Source organism: Megalops cyprinoides, chromosome 4, assembly GCF_013368585.1.
Source record: "Megalops cyprinoides isolate fMegCyp1 chromosome 4, fMegCyp1.pri, whole genome shotgun sequence".
Taxonomy (NCBI): Eukaryota; Metazoa; Chordata; class Actinopteri; order Elopiformes; family Megalopidae; genus Megalops; species Megalops cyprinoides.
In genome coordinates this window covers 31,732,684-31,750,176 of record NC_050586.1, presented here as the reverse complement: position 1 = coordinate 31,750,176, position 17,493 = coordinate 31,732,684, and the positions used below count along the sequence as shown (strand labels likewise).

Below are 17,493 nucleotides of genomic sequence, written 5' to 3'. Positions count from 1 at the left end.
CTTCCCATGGTAAACACAAACAAGGGCTGGGCCACGCTCAAAAATCTGGCCGACCCCAACCACTGCAAATTACAAACCATGTGCTCGAGGCGCGGTTATAGCATAGGCTCTCCGGAAACCAAAATAAGAGATACACAATCAACAGCAGGGTTTGGAGCTGCTGATTGATGGGTAAAGTTTCAGGGTCATCCAGTTAAATTCTGTTTCTGGGTATTTATAAGCGCCCGGCTGCTAGTTCCTTCATCACTTGTGTACATTGTGTTCATGTTCTGTCTGAATGACTTTATGAATGCTGTCTCAGTATAAAATAGCTAAGTATACCACTTCTATGCCGTATTTGCATCTTTACAAGTTTGCACCACAAACTCCACTTCACAGAGTAAAGTGAGGATGCATTAAACAGAAAATAGTCACAACCAACCAAAAATAACATTTTACAGGCTGCAGCCTGTAAGAACAAAAAAAAAGAAATAAAAAATAAAAATGGAGTGCTTCATTGTAAAGGTCAGAGAAAGGTCACCTTCAGTAATGAGCAGTAAGTAGACACTGCCTCCCATGCGGAAGGACTCGACTTGTTTAACCAGCTCAGCAATGGGAAGAGGCTGTGGGTTCCGGAATTGTCCGTCACTCCACTGGTACAGGAGACAGCTGTCATTCGTTCTCCTGATGGACATGACCAGATACAGGGTGCTCCCTCGAGGAAAGAGAGAGAGGCTCAACACCTCCTGAAGTCCCAGGTTCTGATGGGGCACAAATCTGCCCCCTGTCTCAACCAAGACCTGCAGAGACATTTTAGGATGTTATGTTTAAGAACAGGGACAACCGCAAATGCCTTTAAACATGTGCTAAACAAAATTTTATCTTTCTTACCAAAACAATCTTTTTACACACAGGAAACTACACACCTTCCCTTTCTGCTTTAATACTGTTGTCTAAAGTTACAGGACTGAGAATCCAAAGATGTTTTAGAAAACCTGTCACACGCTTTACCATTGACCACACTCACCTGACTGGAAGCAATCAAATAGGCTTTACTTCCCACTGAGAAATATCTAATGTCATGAGCTTCAACAGTCAAGGTTTGTTCCTGAGAAAGAAAGCACATTTGCAAAAAATGAAGAAGAGGTACAGAGAGAGGATGCAGAGAGAAGACAATCTGCATTTCACCTAAAGGGGTCAAATGATTTACATCAAGGAATCTTTCAGAATTACCAGTGTGAGATTCATGTCCGGTTGCAGTCGGAACAGGCTAACATTAGTGGCGCCGGACTCGGGCCGTCCCCCGTGAGTGACAGCAGTGTAGGAGGTGCCATTCATCACAAAGCCCACACATTTTCTTGGGCCCAAGATCTGCACAAACTGGCACAAGGAGAGATAATCCAGCTATTGATTGGTTGTTGCAGGTCACATTTTTTAATACCACCAATCACCAAGAAACAGCCACTAGCTACTAGGCGTTGCTCAGCAAAGATGACAAGCGTGATGTGTTGGAGTTTAGGTTTACCTCCAATGGCACAAACACCCCCTGCCACCTGTAGAGAGTGGCTAGGGTCTGGGAAGAGCTGCCAGCAGGGGTCCTCCCCATTCTCAGGGCCAGAGGAACATCCCTGTTTGGGACTTCACACCAGCCTGCAGTAAGGTTCTCCTGGAGGCTCTGATACACAGCCAGCACTGGGAGCTCTCCCTCTATGATGAACAAAGGCAAGGTCTATCACAGCTGACCGTGCTGCAGTAACATTGCATCATAACTCATAATGAAACACTGTGAGGTATTGGGAAAAACAAAACAGCTAAACCATGGGAAAAGTTTTCAAACTGCTCTCTGTATAGCAGGTATGTTGCCAAAAAAGAAAGGTGCAAGCTCTGCAAAGAGTATACATTCACTAACATTAAATCTGATGAAAAAAACTGCTTATTAAGCATTGCAGTAATATTGCAACAAAAAGTGAAACACTAGGTAATAATGGACAAATAATGGGCAAATACTTCAAATGAGTCAAGTGTTTTGCAATTTCTGAATAGTGAGCAAATGTTTCAGATGAATCAAGTGTTTGGGGATTATCAAATAATCGGCAAATGTTTCTAATGAGTCAAGTGTTTGGAGATTACTGTAGGTGCTACAATGAGGGGCAGTGGATTAGATTTCCAGTAAAGTGGATCAACCCAGATTTGCTCTGATACGACTCAGTAATCTGGCTGGACTCGGCTCTTATCTGATGGTGCTGGTGAGAATGCACAGGCGGTCACGTGTACTCTTACTCATGCCGAAGGCTGTGTTGGACTGCGCCTCCCACTCTACGCTGACTGCGGTCTCCAGCCCATTGCTGCGGGACACGGTGAGATACACGGTCCTGTTCCCTTCCTCCACGGTCACGGAGGCCGTCCTGCACCGCACAGGTCAGCACAGAGTAGGTTACAGTGCGGTGGCATCAAATTTGACCATGAACCCTAATCAGAGTGAGGCTCAACGCAGCACTCTGAAGGACAGAGCTGTAACCGGTGAGGATGGAAATGGAACTTTCTGTCAAACAATGCTGAACAAGTTGCTCTGGATAAAGACGACAGCCTGGTTGTGCTCAATTAACTTAGAGACACATCAGGCTAAGTTTTTCTGTTTTGTCTTTTACATCAAACTGACAAATGCAGTAAGTGTTGAAAAGGAATCGAAATTACAGAACACTAAGTCATTCAGGAGGTGCTCAGGAGACAGTATACATCAGAAGATCACCTTTTATACAGTTGAACATACTGTATACTGAGAGAATTCAGGTTGAATACATTGCCCAAAGGTACAACAGCAGGGGCCTACCCAGGAATCAACTTGGTAACCTTTGGACTACTATGAAGGAGACCACCTGTCCCCCAGAACTCTTTATTGTTTAAATGTTAGTTGTTTAATTAGTTAATTAACTTGTTAAATGTCTTAAGGATCTTCGTGTTTCAAATTGCTAATTTATTTGAGCTCACTTCATGTCAAATACACCTGACCAGTTAACTGTCTCACTTCACTGTTTCTTTACAGTTTGTAATTGTCTGCCTGTCTAAGCCAGCCATGGGTTATAATGAGCCTGACCCGCCTAATCAGGCATATTTAATACAGACGCGTGGCTACAGTGCCAGATTGTCTGAGTTGGTTTGGCTGTGCACTCAGGCTGGTTCTTTTTTGTTTGTGGATTTTTACAATAAATGATTGTTTCTGTAAGTGTTGCTCCTTCTGTTTTTTTTTTTTTCTGCAAGAAGTGTTGGCCAGCCTCCTCACAGTTACAAACCCCACTTCTTTCCACTATGTTACAGTCAGTACCTTTGCTTCTGGTTTTAAATTCTACTTGGTACCTTTTGTGATTGCGCATGTGTTAGTACAATACTGTAAGTACCAGCAGGGGTCAGAGCCCCTACCTGTTATCGGAGGGGAAGATCCTGAAGAGTCCAAGGGGGGCCTGGTTCTGGAGGACTGTGATCATCGTCTGCAGGTTGTCCCCCAGACGGGCCCCTCCAGCAGGGCTGAACAAGGTGACCGTGAAGGTCTCGTTCATCTCTGGCTCCTCATCCAGCACCGCCCAGATCTCCAGGGTCTGACAGAGCACAGGACTTTACTCACGTTGAAATATTTCCACAGTATTGTGCTCGCTCTTGGATTTTGTTCAGTAATAACTTCTTACTACTTTTTGTAATGGTTCATCTCAGCAACATGTCCAGTGATAGTTCATTTATATCCAATAACACCATGAGTGGATCAATCACAAAATAAAACCCAGGACAAGTGTTTGGCTGGACACCAAGTATTGTTGAATAGGCTTTGAAGTGGCCATATGGCATATGGATAGCATGTCCAAGGAAATGCTCTCCCTGGGTTTCATTTTAAACCTTTTTTCCAGGAAAATCCATGGTTGAAATCGATATACATATTAAATGATAATCATGAGGTAAACAGCTTGTTACATAACAACCGCACGGTAATTAATGAGAAACAGATTTGTGTGTGCTCTGTGTAATTACTTATTCAAACCACACAACTCTGTTCCGCATTAACTAGGAATGACCCAAGGTGCTCTTTAAGTGCTCTGTAATTACTAAGTCTATAACGATTATTAATAGTGATGTGCATTCATTTTTAAGGATTTTGTGACCCCTCCTTGTTACCTTGAACCTCACTCCGTCCTCCAGGACTACAAAGCCCTGGGAGGGCATCAGGTCCCCTGTGGAGAGGGACCCATTGACGTCAGTGATGACGAACTGGACACTGACGGTCCCGAAGGTGCCCTGGGGAGGGTCGCGCACCACGTACAGTGTGGCCACGCTCTGACCCAGGCCTGACAGCGAGGTGGGCTCCTGCAGGAAGAAATGCTCGCTGTTGTTGAAGGAGATCACGCCGCGGCCGTCGTCGTTGGTCAGGATCGTCACAGTGGCTGTGGACAGCGAAAGGGTTGCTCATATGACACAGATCGTCACTGCCTGTCACTGCCCATAGACTACATACAGTACTAGAGAGAAGAAACATACAAGCTAATTTGTTCCCTTCTTTATGGCTGATCACCAATGAGCTTTGAGTTATGTGTAGTCCATTATGATCTAGATTCAAAATCTGGCAACAAGCTTCATATGGATAAATTATCCTGCTTCGTAGAATATACGGTGCAGCTGACTTAAACTATGTGCTTAATCATCCTAACATCCATGTACATAGGATGAGAATGATAATCCTTGATGCTATGATTTATGGGTAGGGTTATGATCTAGATTCAAAACCGGGAAGAATTAGAGCCAATTCTATATGAATAAGTTATTGTAATTTGTGGAGTTTATGGTACAGCCAAATTAAGACGTGCTCAGTCTTCAGAACATCTGTTTATATTGGACTGGTAATCCATGATACTAAGATACTGTCACCAAAATAACATCTACCTGTAGTATTGTGTCCCAGCTCTAGTCCAAATGAAGGATTGGCCAGAATGAGCTGGAATTTCTCATCCCCCTCAGGTATGTTATCGTCAAAGATCTGCACTTCAATAAACTTGTGCCGCTCTCCATCAGCAAAGTGCAGTATCTGCAAGATGGACACCTTTGACTGAGACATTTAGGAAGAGTATCAGCACAGGCTCCACTTAGTCAGAATGAAAAGGAAAAAAAAAAACATCCATAATCTGGTTGGGTTGAATTTGTATTTCTGTCACAGGTTAGGAACAGGCTTGAGAACAAACTCTTATTATAGTACAAAAACAAACAAAAAAAAAAAAACATTCACCTTTCAGTTTTGATAGCACTTTAGTTCATTATAATCATTCCTTTCCTCCTTGTTTCTGGGTAACAATGCACACACTCTGGAACAAGTTCAGGCAACTAAAGTTAATGTCACGATGACACTGCATATTTAATGCGTCATTACTCCTGTGTCCTGAGCTGTAAACTCAAAGGCAACCCAAAAAAAACAGAGACAACCACGCAGACAGTGAGGAACTCCTGGCTCACCGACGACGTGGCGTTAAAATCGAGGCCCTGCTGCGCCTCCAGGTTCTGAGCGTAAAAGAAGAGGGACACGTTCCCGTAGGTCCCTCTATTGCGGTACGCCACCAGCGTGAGGACTCCAATCGTCTCGTTGACTTCAAAGCTGAGGATGAGAGCAGCCGAGACAGAGGTTAACGCCCGCAAGGGTGTTCTCAACGGATCAGAGAAACTGCCGAGTTTCCAATGGCGACCCGTTTCAAGTTGCAGTAATAATATTAGAAAAGGAACATACACATATGACATCACGCTTTCTGTCCAAATGCCATTTCACAAAAAGGCCCAGTACTACCGGGCAAGCCTGGGTCGGTCAAGCTGACCTAAACTTTCATTTCTCCCCATTGAGCAATTCAAACCACGACAACTGTTTCTGACTGTTCTTAATGGCAATTTGGACCCCCAAATATTCCAACCGCCTTACCCACACCCTCATCTAAGAGAGCTGACCCTGACCCTGTTTGCGAAAGGGAAACTCAATGGCCGTCGCATGAAACCCCACCACTCTGCTGTGTAAACTCTGCGTAGATGGTACTCACTGTGTGCTTTGCCACTCGATGATTCCTCTGACCCCATCATTGGCACTGATGCTGACCTCCGCCACAAGGCCCTGCGTATCTGGGAACAATCAGCGGGTTTCAGTCACGCTGAGTTTGTGCAGGAGATGAAGGATTAACAGCACTTGCATAAAAAGCACGCTGCAGGAGCATGAGCATGTGCTGAAGGCTTCTGAAGCAGCTTTTCCCCTCAGGGCTAGACATGTGCTACTTCGGGTTTTGGCTCTCCTCAGCCGACCGCGGAGCAGACTCACAGATCCTACACACAGATCCAAAGCGTCCTTCAATTTCAGACACAATCAATCAAAACTGATTGATTGTTGGCCACGACTGAAAAAGTAAGGATTCCCAGTTGCTGGGCCTCATTTCATCTAGATAATGTACAATTTCAAAGATGCTAGATGCTAGCGATACAACAATTCATATGGACAAAACACATTTTTGACTGTGTACAAAGCTTGGAAACACTTTGAATAACATTGACCTTATAACAGTGTAAGAATATTGTAAATAGTTCAGAAAGGAGTGTTAAGCAGTTACATAACAAGCCCACAATAACTAATGGGGAACAGAATTGTGCGGTTTATGTAATTACTCTTTTACAAACCACATTAGTTCATGTGGTTGTTATGCAACAATGCATAATTATACAGTTGTTTCCTAATAATTAAAATACTTTTTTACACTGGTGTGAGGTCAACACAATAAGGTGTTACCAAAAAACTTTATTCTGACAATGTAGAACATTTTGATGTCCTACATTGCATCACAAACGAGCACTATGTTACACTAGAATATGCAAGACACCATGTGAGATGCTAGATCAGAACTAGATCTCTGTCATTACCTTTAAGCGTATAATGAACCACATCTAATGGTTACAGGTATACAGGCAGGATGGCAGAGAGACAAAAGGCAGGAGAAAGAAGGGGAAGACCCATGTGGTATGGGATGAATAAACATGAATGAATTTGTGATTGAGTTAAAGCAAAGAAACTAAAAGAAAACAGACATACATTGTGGGAATGCACATTTTCAATTTAAGCCAATAATATTCTAGTAATCAACCCCTCCTCCTCCCTGAAGCACTGTATAGAACTCTATTCATTTTGCTATAAACTTTGACTCACTGCTAAAAGACCTCCATCAACGCACACGATCAGGGAGGGAAAGTCATAATATCAACATCAATATCAACATCAATATCAATTATTTGCAGTTTTATGCATGGTTCTTGAACTCTCTTCCATGAATACTGATAAGGATTTTTTAAAATTTTTTAAATAATTAAGAAAGATTCAAACATAACCCCAAATGAGTGATTACTGATCCCTTGATTAAATATTCAAATAATCAAATATTTCGCCTCATCCCTAATATAGCTCTATGGGAAAATATTTCAGACGGTCGAGCCTTGAGAGGCAAAGACTGCAGACGAGGAGGAGCAAGGAGTCATGGGAAACTGCAGCAAGGCAGAATGAAAGAACATGAAAACAAACACATTATTTTCCCATGAAAGAAATACAGACAAGCAGTTTTCACAGATGATTAGAAAATCAGCATGAAGAACAATTGCAAATGGTCAGTTTGGCAGATCTTACCTAATTTGGGAGGGGAGGCAAGGGACGTGATGAGAACTGCAGAGGTGATATTGACAAGGAAAAATTCCTGCAATTCTGGGATGTCATCCTAAAAAAAAAAAAAACAGGTTTCAGTCTCATGAAGACCTGAACACATTTCCCCTATGCTAGAGGAGTAAATATGTCTTTTACCAAGGAACTGTTCACAGTACAGGCTTACTCTACACTTACAGTAATACTATAAAACTAGCAATCTGGAATTGTGGAAGGATGTTCTCAGTCCCATTATACATGTACATAACACAAAATGAAACAAGTCAACTGAACTCCAGTTCTGAGGAGCCTGAATACAGGTGGTTTTCAACCCTCCTGTGAACAACAAACAGATACAACTGGAGTAGGAAGATGTATTTGTTCAAAAAAAGGCAATGATTGGTTGAATCAGATGGTAAAGCTTATGGCTGCACTGAAAGCCTGAGACATAATGGCATTGCAGGATGAAGTACCCCCAAAGAGACAACTTTGAAATTCAACATGGCGGCTGCCTTACATCTAAGATGATGATGGGGATGGCCACAGAGGTCTGCCCGTCCTGCATCAGCACAGACCCGCACACAGAGACATAGTCCTGGCCTGGGTCAGCCAGGGCTCCTTCTGTGATGGTCAGGTCCTGGAGGGACCCTCTCACTGTTTCGTAGCTGATATTCACGACCCCTAATAAAAATACATTAGAACAGCAATTTTATCTAGATACAGGGCTGTTTATCCAGCATTCAATATGCACTGATGTGTTTCCATATCAACTTTTCATAAACAACGAATGCCAGTAACAAAATGCTTTTGCCAACAGCTCAGCTAACAACAGTGATTTTCCTGAGTGAGGCATGATATTTCAAAGAAATCAGTGAGTTTTGTGGACTGTGTAGATTGTGGTTGGTTGGCTGTCTTGTGTATCTGGCAAAGTGTGGAGTTTACAGTTGTGGGAGTAGAGATTATAGGGGACAGTTTCCAAAAGCTGAAGGAGTATAACCTGAGAGAGGAGGGCTAGAACTGTCATGTTTTTTGACCCAGATCCCACCCCTGCAATACTGACCTGAGGCTCCGAACTCCCGGTTAATGAAGATCTTCAAGGTGACGTTCTTCTCTTCCGTAGTCACCCTGAGAGAGGACGGGGCGATACTCAGAATCCCGTATGGCTCGTCGCTGGCCTCCACTGTCACCACCGCCTCCCGGCCCTGCACATCCAGCACAGCTATCCCTGTCACTATGACACCTGGGGACCAGAGGGACGGCACATACTGACCGAATGAGACAATATAGCAACAGAGGGACTGAGCTCAGACTGACCATCTGGGACAACATGTACTATACAAACCGACTGTGAAAGCACAGGGACAAAATGACTGAGCTCACCCTGACTGAGACAACAGAAGGACAGAGTGACAGCATGTATTGTACAAACTGACTGAGATGGCACAGAAACAAAATGACTGAAATCATACTTTCTGACTGACTGACTGACAGCAGAGAGACTGTGGCATTACCTTGTGTCCGGATGTTAGACAGGGTCACCCTGTACTCCTCCTTGTCCTCAGGAGCGGCATCGTCGAGGAGCTGCAGCACTACGGTGTCGTTCAGTGAGCCCTGACCAGCCACAATTAACACAGTCAAACACACAACGCATGTTTGAGCACTCATCCTCAAATGTGCAGATAGGACATGTTTCACTGCTACTGTGCTGAATACTAAGAGAAAGATGGTGCTCATTGGATTCCTACCTCACTAAAGAAGAGTACTCCAGAGGTTGCTGTGAATGTCTGCAGGACGCGAGGGCCCTGGATGCTCCAGTCCACTGTGACATTCCCCCGTCCCGGGCCTGTCCTGACCACGAGTAGCTGCAGCCGCTCTCCTACAAACATCCAAACGCACTCGGGGTTAGACAGCATCACCAAGTTAAAACACACAAACACAGAGTTAGACAGAGTCCCCACGTTCAAACACAGGAATACACAGTGTCCCCCAAGTAAAATACACAAACTCAGGGTTAGACAGCCTCCTCAAGTTCAACCATGCAAATGCGGGGTTAGACAGCTTCACCAAGGACAGAGTTGGGACAAAACATCATGGGGGTGCTGGAACGAATTACAAGTGTCAAGAGAAGGCATGCAAGCACCGGGAAGCTATGATACACAACAATATTATTGCTTACTGACTGCATGTAATGCCTTGGTATTCTCAAAATTCATTTAAATTATATTTATATTTACTGCTTTCTCTCAAGTAAAGGCTTTTGATATTTCCAGCCACATCAAAAGAAGCAGTCTTAATCCACGATACAGTATATCCATGACGCAATATGAAACACTAAAGGCAGCAGGCACAAACACCTTCTCATGAATCACGCAAGGCCAGCAGAAACAAGGTCATGCAGAAAGGTAAGGTGCTTGTTTTGATATGGTGGGAACGCTTGACACTTATGTTTAGTACTTCATTCACAAAAACGGCACAGCACTGACACACAAGAATTTAGTGTGAAGTCAGTTATCAACAAACATGCAACACAATTCTTGCATGTGTATGTACAGGCCCCTTCAGAAAACACCAAAGTTACTTCAGCATTAAACAGAACAAATAGTTTGGCAAAGCAACTGCCTCCATGCACAAACCACTTTGTCAACACCTGACCAATGTCTTTTCAGTCAACCCCCTCAATCTCCACAAAACATAGTTCATGATCAAAACTCAACTGCCTAAAGCGTAGTTGGCCAAAATCCACGTATTTTCAACAAATGAAGCTACCAGCTAAAAATGAATACAATGAATTTAATTTAAGGACTTAACAGGTGATGTTACATGGCTTTAACTCCTTCATGGATCTTTTCACCATCTAGTAGTAAAATGTCATTATTACCATTCATTGCTGAGAGAGCCACTCAGTCATACAGTAAGTGAGGGACACAGACATTTGTGTGGCTGCTTCTTCTAGTCACAGCCAAAAACCATTTGAAATTTAAGAGGCAACTGCCTGTCATCCCTTCCTAATGAAGGGCACTCCTTTAGATTATGCCTGTCTCTGGATCTGTTTCTCAGGGTCTCAAGGGGGCTTTTGACTGCACGCACCATTAGTCAGAGGTATTAGGATTCACCAAAGAGAGAATTGAAGTGTTCCGTCATGCATGCGCAATGCCACGCCACCTGCCATATGCTCCACCTGCGCTCGCTTCCAGTCCGCATGCTGACTTACATTTCTCCACACTGCGCATGCAGTATCAGGATCACCTCTGTGTCCAGCTCTTAGCTGAGCACTCAGGGAAACTACAAGTTGCAAGTCACTCAACTGCATGACATTCTTCCGCAAAAATCTTACTCTAAGCTCTGCTGTACTACAAGCAAAATATGATGTATTGGGTGACTAGTTTTTTTTTTCTTTTTAATCAAAGGATTTGCAGACTCTTACAGAATGCCACTAGATGTAGTACCAAAATACATTTTCACCCAAATATGTGACCCACACAAAGGTTTTAAATGTGAAAATTTGAAAAATTAACAAAAATGCAACAACATGGGGATTTAACTTTGTATTATGAGCACCTCTGCCATACCAGTACCAGATTGCTTTGCTTTTTCTTCAGTCAAATATAAGTGTTGCAAGCATTGTGTCTTTGGGCCAGTACATACAGTTCAATGTTAGCTTGAAACTACAGCATGGTGACACTTACATCAAGCAGCCATGTCATTCTGAAACTAATGAATATACTATTAAAGAGCATTTTGAAATCTAGAGCCAAAGGTCCACAGTGGATCCAAATTATTTACTATAATGAGTCATTTTAATGTCTCATAGCATCACCATGGCACTGCACTTCAGGCCGGTCTTGCTTCACAATTAACCAGCTGCAGACAGGGCAAAACCACTCCCCTACTGAAAAAAAGCCTGTGTAACACTTGCATTCAATGAACGTTTACAATTAAGTTCTGATTGGCTGATGCAAGTCAGCTGGCTGCTACTGGTTAATTCTGTTACATTCCACTTTGTAGAGTGCATGTGGGACTGCTGTTGTGGTTTGTGTGAATTCACAGGCTCATTCATGGCTCCTGTTTAGAATCAGAGAGGCCAGACTGCACTGTTCCCTAGCAAACAGGGATCCAGAATGTGCTGGATGCAGTACGCGAGCCACACACACATCGATGAATCTACATAAACCACAATGTAATTTTGCAGCTTTACAAATTACAGAGATACACAGAGAACACATAGGTGCATCTACATGGTCAAAAATGGACATGATATTTTCTGTGTGAATAAATCATCATTTACAAACATCTGACAAAAAACACACATAAAGATATGATCATTCCTGAGTAACACATCAAACTTAGTGAACAATAACTAAAACAGAAGTTCTAAGTAAATGTAATATAGAGTCCAATTCTGTGGCTGATCTACACTACACAATGAAATGTGACTACTTTTTCATGATGGAGCTGTCAAACACAATTCCTAGTGTGTGTATGTTGGTTTTCCCTCCAAACTCTGCCCCTAGCTAAGTAAATAGTCTAATCCTTTACTCGGTTCAATGTTTTAAAACTAAATCATAATTTACAGTTTAAGATTGTACATGGCCCAAACTACCTACATTTTTGTTTCATGAAACTTGAGCAATTCTCCACTTTAACTGGATACATCTGGGCCAGGGTGTTTAGTTGGAACAAAAACTAACAAACACACCGGCCTCCTAGAGATTCAGCTTAACACATAGTTTCTGGGACAACCATACACTTCCATTGTAAAATTCAGAAAAATACATGTATGAATAGTCAGATGATAATGATGAACACATTTCACTGGGTCACACACAGATACACACGAGAGATGGATGGTCAGTCAGGCGGTGCCATAGGGATGGGGGAGAGAGGGTCTGCATCAGGGCTCGCGATGAAGATGAGGATGAGGATGAAGAGGGCGGTAAGCAGGCAGTGGCACCCACCTTCTCGTGCGATGACTGAGCGGGAGGAGGTGTGGAAGCCCACCATGCCGGCCACGTGGTCGTTGGCCAGGATGACAACGGTAACGGTGTCAGAGCTGGGGAGGATGCGGCTGCCGCCCTCGGTCTTCACCAGCCCGATCCGGAGCGTCTCGTTATCCTCGGGCTCCGTATCGTCCACGATGAAGAGTTCAATGACTTTCCTCAGGTCACCTTGGGGCGAGAACATTTGAAACAGGGCAGAAGTAAAAGAATGTACACATCAGTCTGGGTTCTGGGGTTACAGCTTGACTTTAATGACAGCTGGCTGACAGACCTACCTTCTTTGAAGGTGAGCGTTTCTCCAGTCCCATTGAAGTCAGCATTGGGTGTGGCAGTGCCACCCACAAACTTCCACTCAACGGTCACCTGACCCAGACTGCCCCCTCTCCTCTCAATGACCAGCAGGACCGAGGTGCGAGGCTCCTCCCTCACCTCCAGATAGAGGCCCTTCTCTGTGGCATTGGGGCTGATGCTGTAGATGAGGAACACCCCAAAGGCGTCCCCGTTCATGCCTATGGTGACGACTGCTGTGTCTGGCTGGCCGATCGAGGGTCGGTTCTTGGCGAGGGTGGTTAGGTTGACCAAATCAACCTTCAGGATCTGGACCATGAAGCTCTCATCCACCTCCGGGAGGGAATCGGTCAGGATGGGCACTGTGAGGTTAGCGATTCCCGCCCCCTCGAGCATGACGGCTGTCTGGGCAGTGACGGACAGGTAGTCGCTCCCGGCAACGGCTTGTGAGCTGAAGAGTGAGGTTGTGGCGGTGGCGTTTTTGACATAGGTGAGGAACCGCGGTGAGCTGGTCATCTGGCCGGCCCCCTCGCTAACCCAGTCACAGGTGACCGCTCCGGAGGTGTTTGAGAAGGAGAAGGCCCGGCAGGCTCGCTCTCGCAGGCAGAAAGCAGCGCAGGCCACCAGAGGCTGCCTCTGGCCCGTGATGTTGACCGGCCTGCGGGAGGCGCTAGAGGGCACTGCCATTGCTGGTGGTTCATAGTATATCAGGAGATCCTGCCCCTCTGTCAAAGCAGTGCTGACAACATCAATCTCCAAGGTGCGGTAGAGGATCTCCAGGCGTCCAAAATTTCCCCCGCTAGAATTAAGGTGAGGACACAAAGACATGAGAGATGGTGATGGTGTTTAAATTCATAGTCCTTTAATAATAATGAATATTATGCAAGCATGCATGAGTGTGTGAGCATGTGTGTCAGTCTGTGTGCCTGTGTGTGAGTATGTATAATCCCTGTGCTTGATGTTTATGCTCTGCTGACTGACATAATAATGTAAAATAAAGATCAGCATTTGCAATGACTGAAAAAAAACCTGAAGATTAAACTCAGAGCCAAACCTCCTCCTGACAGTAACGTTGGCGATGTAGGCTCCCTCCAGTGGTTCCTGAACACGATACACGGACTGCTCAAAGTATACTGTTCCATAGGGGTTGTCGTTAGCTGGGATGATGATATTCACAAAACTTTCTGACCCGATGCTCCCTCCGTTTGAAGCACTGGTCAGCTCCACGCGGATGATCTAAAAATGTAGGTGCATCGGGAGGTTACCTTACATAGATTTTTATCGAAGTTCACAGCCACTTCCATGTGCTTTCCCACCTCTTCGATTTCAGGAACGTCATCTGGCAAGACCTCCACTCTCAAGGTCTTCATGGTTTCACCAGGAGCGAAGCTGACCTCCCCAGACACGGGTCGAAGGTCACCCACAGCAAGTTGCCCATTGACAGTGGCCCTCCACCGCACAGAGACTTGGCCCAATGTCCCAGCGTTTCGCACGATGGGTAAGCTAATCTCAATGGGGTTGGAACCTGGTTCTTCCATTGTCACAGGAGCAGCCTGGAAAACTGAGGAACACAAGAATAACAATCATGAGCTATTCTAGTAATTCTTTAAGTATACATTTATCACAATAAATAGAAATTCTCTTGAATGAAATTCATCCCTTACTGGAAGCTTTGAAGATATAAAAGATACCTGTTTCTGTGCAGCATTTTTCTTAAAATTGGACTATGACAGAGTGATGTTGAGTGAACCCTTCTGAGTAGGTTCTATAAAGTCAATTCATAAAATAAAGGCTTACCTTTACAGTATTTTAAAAACAAAGATAAAAAGATCTGACACTTTGCCAATTTGCAAACACACAAATGTTATGAGTGGTCATATATACACAACAAACTACTGTTTTTCTTTGCAAAATTTTCAGCCATGTAGGGATACCTCTTTGAACCTTGGATTTGGAAAAACTGATCCATTTTTGGAAAAATAAATCTGTGCCAACTCAGTGGTGTAGAGGCCACATATCACAATGTCTTGACTCACCAAAAGAGCCCCAGGGGTCGTCAGAGGGCAGGATGGTGATGATAGTCTCAGTGAGCGTGCCAAGCATGGCGCCCCCTGTGGTCTGGTTGAGCAGCTCGATGCGGAAGGTTTCCTCCAGCTCGGGGATGATGTCGTTGATGATGTAGATGGGGACCGGCTTGCTGGTCTCGCCTTCCAGGAGGACTACGTCAGACGAGGCCACGCTGTAGTCATCCCCTGCACAGAACGAGCCACGTCAGGACAAGTCACGACAGAGCACAGGCCTAGAACGTCATGCCCCGCAGCCACTAGGCAATGTGCCGAAAACGCCGCTGTGGCCTGGGGACCACAGGAGGAACGTGAACCACTTACCGACCCTCGCAGTCATCGGCACCGCCCGGAACTTGACCGACACGTCGGCGAAAATGCCGCCAACACGTGTGACGTTGACGATGGGGCCCACATAGTGCTCGGCCACGCTCACCGCGGGGGAGGACAGCTGCAGGACTCCGAAGGCATCGTCACTGGCCTCGACGATGACCTGCGCCACCGAGGCGCTCCTCGGGCCGAGGCGAGGTGAGAGAGCGACTGAAATAAAGCAACAGGGACCTTTTTGCAATGATATCCAAAAATGTACACATTCACATGGAATATTCTGCATTATACAAGGTAGTACCAGTTGTGACTTGCGGTAGAAAATTTGTAAAGAATATCTTCTAAAGAAGCTTTTTCTGTGTACTACTTTAATTAAAAAGATTATGAGTGGTTTGATTAAGACCAGTTCTGACCAGCTCTGTTCCTATCACAAACAGATTTGACTGAAATATTTACTGAATTATAACTTACAATATTGAACCTTTACAAAGTTGTGGAAATGCAAAAGAAACAAGACTACATTAGGTTATTAGTTTACAGAAAACAATATCCAGTCTAGCAAGATGGGTTTAGCTTAATCAAGTCTCACTTGGTCTGTCCTGGACTCCTTTGACAAGCTGAACACTGATGAGTTCCACAAAGATGGATTCTGCCCTCTCGGGTTCCTCGTCATCCAGCACTCGAAGGGTTATGTTCGCTTCACTTTGATTGGCTGCGAATGTCACAGAGCCCATCAGGGCGACAAAGTCGCTACCCGGACTGGCCCTGCCGACCCCTGGTGTGATGACCGAAGGGGTGTCGCTCTCCTTCAGGGTGGCGTATGTCACCCGGACCGAGCCCATCAGCCCCCGCTGCCTCTGCATGGTGAGGGTGACGTCGGCATCAGCCTCCGGCACGCGGACGGGCCTGCTCCTCTCCGAGAACACGAACAAGCCGTAGGGGTCGTCGCTGGCCAGCACGGTCAGCGTGGCGTTCGTCAGGTTGCCCAGGCGGCCGTGGGACACATTGGAGAGGATCACGCTGAAGCTCTTGTCCAGTTCGGGGATGTCGTCCCCCGCCACGCGCAGGACGATGTCCGCCTTGGTCTGGCCCACGGCGAAGGTCACGTTTCCGGTTCTGTAAACGAGGTCCTCCTCAGAGCGCGGGTCAGCCTCCCAAAACAACGTCACGTTGGACAGGGCCCCAAAAGACCTCTCCACCTGCGACAGCCCATGGAACAATAAAGCATTTTAGGATGCCTTTTTTAGCAGCACTGGATCCAATACCTTATTCCTACAGAAACGAAACAATGCACTGTGACTTTATCCTGGTCTATTGTAAATCTTGATTCCACAGGAGGACCTACAATGGGTTAGACACAGCCACGTTCTTATAGGCTAAACAGGAAATGACCTGCATGACGACAGAGCTGTGGCCTTCCTCTGGCTCGGTCCCGTTGACATTGAGGGAGTCCTTGCTGAACTGGAAGACGCCATGGGCGTCGTCAGAGGCGGCGATGGTCACAGTGATGTGTGATGCAATTCCAAGGCTGGCTGCAGGGGGACATCACCATTACAGTACAAGTCCAAGTCCACAACTCAAGAGTTCAGGAGGGCGGAAAGCAAGTAATGGAAAAAAGAGGCGAGCAATGGGACTCTGCCAGCGTTTTACAGCCAAAAGGCATGAACATGCAATTCACTGAAGCTGGTAACAAGAAAAATAACATCATAAAATCAAATATATTGCAGCCACTATCAAATGACCGGTGAACTGTATGCCACGTGGGGAGATTGATATTCCCAAAGATATCATTAGCGATGATTCATTCAATAAGAATAGCTTCACTGCAGAGCAATATGGATTTGAAAGGGGCCAACACCAACAGAAAACAATGAGCTTTGCGGTCTGTGACATTTTCTTTAAAACCACTTACCGCCTCCTTGCACCCACTGCCGTCCCCTCACATAATAGATATTTGCTTTTCCCACAATTCTCTGGTCAGTTATTCACTGGCCTCATCGCAATGTAAATAGCGGTCACAGATCCACTCCTACCATCTGGAGATGTTGAATGTAACTACAGTTTGAGGAGAATGTGGCCTTATAGGTGGTGAGGGTCCTGGCTTTCCTATTCTTTCCCAGTCCCTGTCCCCAAAAACTTTTCAATGGGATTT

The 17,493-nt window shown here is 45.1% G+C and overlaps 1 protein-coding gene across 1 annotated transcript in view; it reads right to left on the bottom strand.

The window, feature by feature from the left end:
- Positions 1-17,493, bottom strand: part of adgrv1 (adhesion G protein-coupled receptor V1) — a 139,956-nt gene that overhangs the window by 78,763 nt on the left and 43,700 nt on the right. Inside the window, 23 exon segments of the mRNA XM_036527651.1 lie at positions 521-779; positions 1,007-1,087; positions 1,213-1,359; positions 1,505-1,686; positions 2,260-2,384; positions 3,397-3,572; positions 4,141-4,406; positions 4,903-5,044; positions 5,467-5,605; positions 6,036-6,114; positions 7,655-7,742; positions 8,184-8,347; positions 8,727-8,906; positions 9,178-9,277; positions 9,412-9,542; positions 12,622-12,831; positions 12,939-13,750; positions 14,006-14,187; positions 14,268-14,512; positions 14,988-15,203; positions 15,339-15,554; positions 15,931-16,540; positions 16,734-16,873. Coding sequence (XP_036383544.1) covers positions 521-779; positions 1,007-1,087; positions 1,213-1,359; positions 1,505-1,686; positions 2,260-2,384; positions 3,397-3,572; positions 4,141-4,406; positions 4,903-5,044; positions 5,467-5,605; positions 6,036-6,114; positions 7,655-7,742; positions 8,184-8,347; positions 8,727-8,906; positions 9,178-9,277; positions 9,412-9,542; positions 12,622-12,831; positions 12,939-13,750; positions 14,006-14,187; positions 14,268-14,512; positions 14,988-15,203; positions 15,339-15,554; positions 15,931-16,540; positions 16,734-16,873 — 4,890 coding nt within the window.